Consider the following 9439-nt stretch of genomic DNA (forward strand, 5'->3'; position numbering starts at 1 on the left):
CTTCAATCATTAATTTCAAATAATTTTATTGCTTGTAATAAAAACATTAGTATTGCTTCTTGTCATGCATGTCGTATCGGTAAACATTTATGTTACCATTGTTCTATTTTCATTGTCATGCATGTCCTATTAGGAAACATGTCTGGTTACCGTTTTACTATTTTCCTTGTAATAAGTTAGGGATGTTATTCAGGTCAGAACTGGACCTGACCCGAATAACCAAAAATTGAATAAGACTAATTGGAGGAATTGAAAATCGGATCGATTAAACCAATACGAGTCAGGTTCGGTTATTACCCAAATAAACTGAATAACACTTACAATATGATTAAGGACCGAATAGAACCAAAAATACCGAATCAAACCGAAAAGGACCGAATAAACCATATTGTTCGGAATTTTTTATAACTTAGGGGGGGGGGGGGGTTTGTAATTATTTAAGGTATTAGAAATGTAATAAGATATATTTCATCAATGTTGTCCATCTTGAATTGATGTCGATACTATGTCGGTTTTCACCTTGAATTTCTCGAGAAATCTAACCATAGCTCTACAAATATTTAAATCATCTTCTACGGAGGGACAAAACATTTCGAACATATGTAGGATCTATTAAAATAAAGTAAATGTTAGTTGAAAAAAACACATCTATAATACCCCTTGTTTAGGAGCCTGAATCTCATTGAATATACAACCAAAAAATACATGTCAACAACAGTTTAAACTGTGAACTATAAAGTGAAAAAAAATCGGGGAAATAGGACAAATAACAAAGACGTTATAACAGTTCAAAGTTGCTCTAAAATTTTGTAAAAATTCTGAAAAAGAAAACTCAGCTTCAATACCCTCTGTTTAGAGGTCTATATCTCATTGAATATATAACAAAAAATACTAGCATATAAATTATGTAAACAGCTTGTTAAATTGAACTACATGCTAGAAAAAACAAAATGGAGCAAATAACGAAGACATTAAGATAGTTTAGAGTTGTCCTAAAATTTTGCAAATATGATAAAATAAAAAAATATAAATATAAATAAAATTAAATAAAATAAAAAGCAATGGATAGCTTATTCGGGTCCGGTTCCTTTAGAAGAGATTCAACAGTTATTTGGGTAACCCGAAAACCGAATAAGTCTAAAATACATACCCCGATAACCGAACCAGATAACTTATTCGGTCCTAATTTGGTTCGGATTCGATTTTGGTTCGGGTTTCGGTTCAAATATTCGGTCCAGCAGTTCATTCCTAAAATAATATGTTCTTTTAGACAATTATTCAGTTTTTCTTAATTTGGGTCTATCCCAGTATTAGTGGAATAAATTCGGCCACATTTTCCCAATGTTAATGGAATAATTTTAAGTGTTTGCCTCCGTTCTTCCATTCCAACACTGGGGCGTATTAAACAATGTTCTACATTTAGCACACTATATTATTTATTGTTGTATAGCCCAGTTTGTGTAAGCCCAATATTCCTATATTTTATGTAGCATTGTACTATCCCTTTGATGATATGGAAAATATTTCAACCTAATATGCATGTGTGGCCGACCCTTTTGCATCTAGCTTTCATCATTCCATTTTAAACAACACCAAAGGTGCAATGTTAAGATAGGAACCCTCCGAATCTCCGATTGTTGAAGATGAGCCATTCACGTGTAATGAAACATTAATCCGCTTGCATGCACTAACTTTGTCGAACAAAATTAATTTAACATGTACAAGTAATATGTTAAATGCATACAGAAAAAAGACATACAAAATGAGTTTTATATTATGCTTTGTATCCATACTAAATTCAATTTGTTTTCAAGTAATGATACAATATCCATATTAAGCCCCTTTTGCTGGTCATCTGACCATTTATGTGGAACGAAATAGCTAAAACAAGATCCTAAAAATCTGTCTTATCGTCATTTTAAAAAAACAAGAGAGTTAAAATATATAGGAATATTGAGTATAAATGAACATTATTAACACCTTTCTAGCTTCTTTTGTGTTGACATGCTAATGATGTGTGGGGTAAGATCTCAACTTTTAGTTAATAGTAGCATAATAGATCAATAATTTAGTTACTTGCTAAATACTTCTATATGAATTAAACTGTATTTAAAAGTAAAAGAAAGAAAAGCCAGTCGACTATATTACAAAGCATGTGTGTTTGCTCCTTGGAATTGAATTTTCAATTCCAATAAATTTGATGATAAATTCCTTTGCCTAAAAGGATTTGTCGTGGCAATCGTGTTTAGCCAAAAACATGTGGATTTTGCGGAAACCATGCATGCTACTTTCGATTTCGTCGATGTCAAACTTAGCAAGCATTCGTCTCCTCAGTGGCTCAATCCACCCACAATTACGTACTTCAATCCTCATGGCCAGAAAAGAATCAAATTTAAGATACATCTTGATTTCAAAATCCTAACGTGATCAGTGTAAAGATTGTTAACTTTCAGAAATCAGACGGTGTTCATATTATATTATATTGGTAATATAGTAACATGAGTGAAGTAGAATCTGTTACAGGTCTCAAAGATAACAACGAGTCGGAGTCCACAACTTCCGTCACCGGAAGAGAACTAATCAGACCTGTAGCAGTAGGTGTTCTACGATTACCATGGAAGCTGTTCTTGCTCCCGATTTCTGTAATCGGTCGTAGCGTAGGGTTAGTTACCGGTTCAGCTAGGCTGAGTTTTCGGGTAGCTACTGATTCTGTTTTCTCTTATTGGCTACGCATGGTCCGGTTAACTAGTTCTAGTCGAAGCCGGAAACCGTCGTCGACTCCTCTAGTTTCGGCTTCTGTGTCAACAACGGCGGAGGCATCGGAAGCAGTGGATTTCTTGTCAGAATTTGAGAGTCGATATGGTGAAATACATCCAAATTTCGTTCCAGGGGGTTTTATGGATGCAGTAGAGCGGTGTAGACGTGAGTGTAAGCTGTTGTTTGTTTACTTGCACTCGCCGGATAATCCTGATACACCGTCGTTCTGTATGGAGACTCTGTGTTCGGAGTTTTTATCGGCGTTTGTAAACGAAAATTTTGTTTCTTGGGGTGATAGTATTCGGAAAAATGAGGGACTTGAAATCAGTAAGAGCTTGAACGCTTCTAGGTTTCCTTTCTGGGCGGTGATTAAAGAAGCCACCGCCACCGGCGAGGGTTTTTCTTTGCTCCGTCAGGTATAATATTCTAATCTAAAATTCTCTGCTCAACCTCCTCCTTTATAATTCGTATTTCATTGTAGTTTGAGGGGCCTTCATCAGCTGAAGAAATGGTTACAGAGTTGCAGAGTGTTCTAGAAGAAAATGCCCCATCCCTTGTTGCAGCAAGCGTCGATAGCACCGATGAACACACAAACAGCCCGCCATTGATGGAGGAAGAAGACGCTCCATGTTCAGTTGCACATGAACCCGATCTAGTATGTTCTCATCTAACATTGATCTAAAAAGAATCCTACTTTAATGGGTTAAATTGTTCATGCGATTTCAGGGTAACGAGTTCCAGAGGGAGGAAGATCAAAACGAAATAGAAACGGAAGCTGAGAGTGAAGCTAAGTTGTGCGAGGAGGAAGCTTCGTTGCTGGTGGCTGAACCTGAGTCTGAACCGGGACCTGATGTTCTTCAGGTATAACATAATACTTAAGAACTCAAAATCTAAATTCCAGAAAACTCAATCTACAAGAACACGCTGTAACACCATTTCGATTGTTGTCCCAAAAATGCATCATCTAGTTTGAGGGGCCTTCTTCACCTGAAGAAATGGTTACAGAGTTGCAGAGTGTTCTTGAAGAAAATGACCGAGCCTTTGATGCAGCAAGCGTCAATACCACAGATGAGCACACAAACAAGTCACCATTGATGGAGGAAGAAGACGCTCCATATCCAGCTGCACTTGAAGCCGATCAAGTGTGTTCTGATCTGACATTGATCTAACAAGAAACATGCTTTAATTGCTTAAATTATTGATTCCATTTCAGGCTGACGAATTGCAGATGGAAGAAGATCAAAACGGAAAGGAACTGGAAGCCGAGCGTGATGCTAAATTATGCGAGGAGCCAGAGCCGGAGCCAGAGCCAGAGCCGGAGCCTGAGCCTGTTATTGAGGTATAAATATTTAGATCTCAAAATCTACTTTCATGAAATTGAATCCATAAGAACGTATGGTATTAGGCTAGAAATAGAATTATAGATGTAATTGTGGTGTTTAATTTTATGTGAAGGTGTTCGTGAGACTACCAATAGGAGAGAATATAGTAAGAAGTTTTCCTTGTACAGCTACTCTACAATCTGTGTATGATTTCGTAGATTCTTCGGGATGGTTAGATGTCGGGAGCTACACTCTTGTCACCTTCTTCCCTCGAGTTCTTTATGGTCAGCATCAACTCTCTTCCACACTTGAAGAACTTGGACTAAACCCTCAAACCAGTCTTTTTGTGGAGCTCAATTACTGAAACTTCACTTTCACTATCAAATTGTACATTCTTATTCTATATGTAACAGTAGCAACAATTGATAAACCAAACTTTCATATGTAACAGTAAGTCAGTAGCAAAACTGAATTGATAAAAAAATAAATAAACAACATATTTATGGCTTCGCCCGGGTTCGAACCGGAGACCTTCAGTGTGTTAGACTGACGTGATAACCAACTACACCACGAAACCTTTTGCTTCAATTCTAAATGTTTAACTATATAAATTATACGGATTTTGAGTTTTATGGGTTTGTAAAATTTTGAGGAAATTTCTAGCATGCAAGAGAACGTTGAGGGTCAATTGTTTATAAATCATAACCTCCGCTTATAACTTGATCCAGATTTTTTTTTCTTTTTTTTGGTGGAAAGTATTCTTGAATTCAGTTTCGTCGTTGATTTGGGTTAGAATTTTTATTGCATAAAGCATAACGACCTTTAAAATTTAGTTCTTTAGGATCCCTAATCCCCCGTCTCAAATTCAGATTGTTAGGCTAAGAGGAGTGGTGACACTCTTGGCACATTGCCACATAAGCATTTTAAATGTCACATCATTTTTCTCCTTTTAACACCCACATTTAACATATGGTAAGGAGTGGTAACACTCTTACCACTCAAAAACTGGTATATCAATTCAAAAGTGTAATTTAATTATATGAATTTAAATGTGAAATACTGCATCCAATCACAACCAATCACAAGCAAAAGTAACGTTCTCTTTCATCACGCTATGCATGCAACGAGTCATCAATGGCGAGCCCCCTAGTGAGAGCTAGGGGGCGGTGTTCCAAATATTTGGCAAACTATGGCGAGGAGTTTAGCACTTCCACTCCGCTAAGCCTTATAGGTGATAAAGGAGGCTTGATTTCTAGAAATACTCACTTGAATCTTGGCCTCTAAGCTTGACTTTTTTTTAGCCTTGCATGCATACATATGAATAAGTATTTGAGTAATTTATTTTATCTTCCTTGATATGAGAAGAAAGACAGGAATTAATATCTTGAATGTTTTGATATGTTCGAAGGATTCGTTGAGAATGAGTTTTGATGGAAATTACTTTCGATCTCGAACGTGGATTGATTCTTTTTCTGTTGCTCGTGAAGCGTTTTTTGAACTTTACCAAATATAGATTTTGTTTCATTTCTTGTTTGGTCTTGAGCTATATTTTCCTTGAACGATGATACCAATGAATTCTAAGGTTGGACGCTTGTTGTCTGCAAACGATTTGCTTAAAGAATTTAAACATAAGTCAAAGCCAAATCGGTAGGAGCCTCGGGATGGTGGCATTGTCGAAATATGCCCTAACAGTCGTTATGTTTGGGTAAGATCTTATTTCAATTTCCCAAGTAGCAGAATTTGACAAAGACAATTTACCAATTTCTTAGTTCCCTCTTTTTCTTTCTTGTTGGTGATTTGTTATCATCAATATTATTTAAGTGTAATGGGATTACTTTGTTGACCAAAAGTGATCTTGATAAATATTAAACAAGTAAGGAATGTGTGGAGTACACACTTGTTTAAATTTGATCCAAGTATCAAAGTACAGTGTCATTTAGGGGCGAAACCCCTGAACGAACGGGGGTCTGGGGGCAACGCTCCTGGGAGCGGGGTCCAAGGGGCAGAGCCCCTGGCTGGGATCGTTTTGGTGGTTTATTCAAAATACCCGTTTTATGACCGTTTTGGTGGTTTTGTGACCATTTTAAACTGTCATATGACAGTTTTTAGACAAGGATCTAAAAGTTAGTTTTTGGTCTCTTTTTCTGGTACTCACGAAATATACACTCTCATTCTCTTTCTTTCTCTCTGAGTTTTCTGAGTCTTATCGAATTGGGGATTTGAAGTATCACCCAAATACTTCGATTTGATAGTGATAATCACGATTCTCAGATTTCCAAGTGTCATTAAATCCATATATCTAACAAAAAGTAACCTGTGATCACTGAAAGCGAGAACTAAACAGTAAATTCCTAATATTTTGGAAAAAATTTAAAAAAATCCTATATATATTTTTTAAATAGAAAAGTTCAATTTAGCCCATTGTTATGCTTATATCATTTCCTTACAGTTCTAAAAATACGTTTTATTTGTGGAAGAAAAAATTGTGTGGGAATCGAACCAGCGACCTACATCTCCCAAAACTGGGAGTCAACCAACTAGACTAAAATCATTTTGTGTTTTCATTCTTTCACAGTCATACATATCTATTAAATACCGAAGAATTATTTACATTTATTATTATTATTATTATTATTAAAAATACAAACGTTTATATACGTTATTATATGTATTTCGTACAATTAAAAGCGTATATATATATGTATTTAGTAGTAAAAAATACATATAAATATGTATATATACGTTTTGAATTGTAAAAAATTGATATAAAATACATAAAAAAAAGGCAAAAATATACTATTTTAAAAAAAATTTAGTTCTAATATTATTAAATAAATCCATGTATAAAATCATTTTTGAATACGTTATTATACGTATAAAAAGCATATATATACATATAAAATTTATATAAATACGTTTAAATGAAAAAAAAAACTTTGAAAACTACATATAAAATACCTATATATACGTTTTTGTTTTCAATAATAATAATAATAATAATAATAATAATAATAATAATAATAGAAATAATAAATGTAATTTATTCATTATACGTTATAGTTATATTAAACTGTTAAGGGATAATAACAAAAAAGGTTTGCAGCCTAGATGGTTAATGTCATGATTCTTAAATAAGCCGATTTTTAAAACTCTCAGGAAAAACGATAAACATTATATAAATTTGCTAAAGATTGAAAACAAGTATAGCTTCTACGCTAACTGGTAAGAAGTGTGTATTTGGAGGGAGAGGTTAAGAGTTCTAACCCCATCCACATTTTTTCTTTTCGAAAATCCGATTTTTTAAGGGTATTGAACTTGGCTGACGTGGCTTGCCACATCAGCTACCATGTCAGCATCCCCTTCCTTTTTGGCATTCCACGTCAGCATTTACCTGCTAAAAATGTAACAATGGGCTAAATTGAAGGATTTTTCCGGTTTTTGGGCTTTTCTATTCAAAAAAAAAAAATTTATGACTTTTTTAAAAAATTTCCCAAAATATTATGACTTTACTGTAGTAAACCCACACTGAAATTATATAAAACGTAAACATAAAAGTATAAAGTAAGTAAACAAATATGATTAGAACTTTATAATATAAAATATCTTGCTGTTTTATTTTGTCAAAAATTTGTTGTCTATAATATATATTTGTTAGTTGTTAATTTGTCATGTATTTTATTATTTTATTATATTATATATAAAATTTTAGTTAATATTCTATGAATGAAAAAATAATCCATCTTTTATCTTTTTAAATATATTTAAATAATGTTCTTTTAAAGTGTTATTTTCGCCCCTTTCGTGTAAATGGTTGTGTTCCGCACCTCTTCGATCCAATTTTCTTCCTTACCCTACCTTAAATAAAGAAATAATGACTTAAAATGGTAACATATTTTTTTATTTGTATACATCAGGTCACTCAGGTTTTTTTTTTTTTTTGTCCATATTTTCTCATTGAACTTGTTGAACTGTTCAAAAAATCATCCTTATGACCTGCTATCGAAGGTTTAGCCAGTTTTCGGCGTATTTGACAGCTCCGATCACCTTCTCCAACGTTCCTGATTTTTTCGGCGAACTCAAGAACTCCGACATTCATGATTTTTCCATCAGATCATTGTTCATCATCTTCAACCACCGGCCATAGTGTTCTTAAGCAAACCTGAAACAATTTCTTGAGCTTGGGTTCATGTTCTTATCTAAGTATCTAACACACATATACAAACACTCAAATCTAAATAAATCATCTATGACAGATTTGTCAAAAAACGAAATTCATACACACATGCAGATCTGGGTTCGTCTTCTGATCTAACACACACACACACATTCAAATCTGAAGAAGCTCTCAAGAACACAATGAACAACCCTGATGAACTAGATAAAGATTTGAAAAAATACAATGAACAAACCCATCTAAAAAACTCTAGATTTCGAGTTTATTTTAGAAGAATCCACCTAAAATTCGAATTCTTTCCACATTATGCTCACAAACTCAGACTTGGGGTAAGTTATTTTTTCAGAAATCGAACACATATGAAGATGAATACACATACACACGTGATGAACACACATACACAGAACTTCGATTTGTTTGAAGCTTACGAACTCGGGGATTGGTATGGTTTTACAAAAGAACAAAAAGACCAAAAATCGAACTCAAGAACAACCCTTAGTCGAGTTAGGGTTTTCAAACCCATAAATCGAATTCCAAGAACAAAGAAGAAATCGAGTTTGTGTGTTTTGGGTTCCTTGAAGATGAACACACTCACATGTGGAGGTTTTCTTAAAATCGAGCTTGAAGATCTGATGAGTTCTTGAAGGTCTGACGAGCTTGAAGATGAACTTGACTTAGGGTTTTCAAACCCAAAAATCAAGCTTGAATATGAACTTGAATCTGGAATATATATGTTTTGTGTTAATACCCCGGAAACGATTTCATGTTCGATTTTGAAGATCTGGGTTCGTGTTCTGATCTAACATACACACATACTTATGAAGAAACTCTTAAGAACACGATGAACAACTGATGAACCAGATAAACTATCAAGAACACGATGAACAAACCCTACATTCAAAAATCGTTTTTAGAGTGAAAAATTGTGATGTGTGTTTTTGAGTTTGAACAGAAGAAGATGAAGATGAAGAATTGATTTCTGGGTTTGAGTTCTTGAGTATGAAAATCGAACACCCACATGAGTTTATGTTCGAAATTTGTTTAGATCTAACAAGGAGACATAAGGAGAGAACAAACCCAGGTTCTTGAGTTCGCCAGAAAAATCATGAACGTCGGAGAAGATGATCAGAGCTTTGCCGGAGCAGTCAAATACGCCGAAAATCGGGTAAACCAACTATTGCAGGTT

General features: G+C 34.4%; 1 protein-coding gene and 1 non-coding gene across 4 annotated transcripts; one reads left to right on the plus strand and one right to left on the minus strand.

Moving 5' to 3' along the window:
* The first annotated feature begins 2194 nt into the window (after nucleotides 1-2194).
* Nucleotides 2195-4588, plus strand: LOC145165397 (plant UBX domain-containing protein 10-like). 3 transcript variants are annotated; one of them, XM_079084130.1, is made up of 6 exons: nucleotides 2195-3173; nucleotides 3239-3412; nucleotides 3484-3618; nucleotides 3726-3899; nucleotides 3986-4096; nucleotides 4213-4588. In XM_079084130.1, exons 1-6 carry the CDS (start codon nucleotides 2499-2501, stop codon nucleotides 4441-4443), a joined length of 1500 nt encoding a protein of 499 aa, XP_078940256.1. In that variant the 5' UTR covers nucleotides 2195-2498; the 3' UTR covers nucleotides 4444-4588. The 3 variants fall into 3 exon arrangements, with proteins under 3 accessions (XP_078940256.1, XP_078940255.1, XP_078940257.1); XM_079084129.1 differs by having other exon boundaries at nucleotides 2197-3173; nucleotides 3971-4096; XM_079084131.1 differs by lacking the exon at nucleotides 3726-3899 and having other exon boundaries at nucleotides 2198-3173; nucleotides 3971-4096.
* Nucleotides 4583-4656, minus strand: TRNAV-AAC (transfer RNA valine (anticodon AAC)). The gene has a single exon. It is a non-coding gene; the product is annotated as a tRNA-Val (tRNA).
* Nucleotides 4657-9439: the final 4783 nt, after the last annotated feature.

This window comes from Lactuca virosa, chromosome 3 (genome assembly GCF_052849685.1).
Source record: "Lactuca virosa cultivar CGN04683 chromosome 3, Lactuca_virosa_CGN04683_v6, whole genome shotgun sequence".
NCBI classification, from domain to species: domain Eukaryota; kingdom Viridiplantae; phylum Streptophyta; class Magnoliopsida; order Asterales; family Asteraceae; genus Lactuca; species Lactuca virosa.

Coding starts and splice junctions, on each gene's coding strand:
- LOC145165397 (XM_079084129.1), top strand. CDS start 2,499: ATGAGTGAAGTAGAATCTGTTACAGGTCTCAAAGATAACAACGAGTCG. Junction 3,619..3,725: donor CGGGACCTGATGTTCTTCAG/GTATAACATAAT, acceptor TGCATCATCTAG/TTTGAGGGGCCTTCTTCACC. Junction 4,097..4,212: donor AGCCTGAGCCTGTTATTGAG/GTATAAATATTT, acceptor TTTTATGTGAAG/GTGTTCGTGAGACTACCAAT.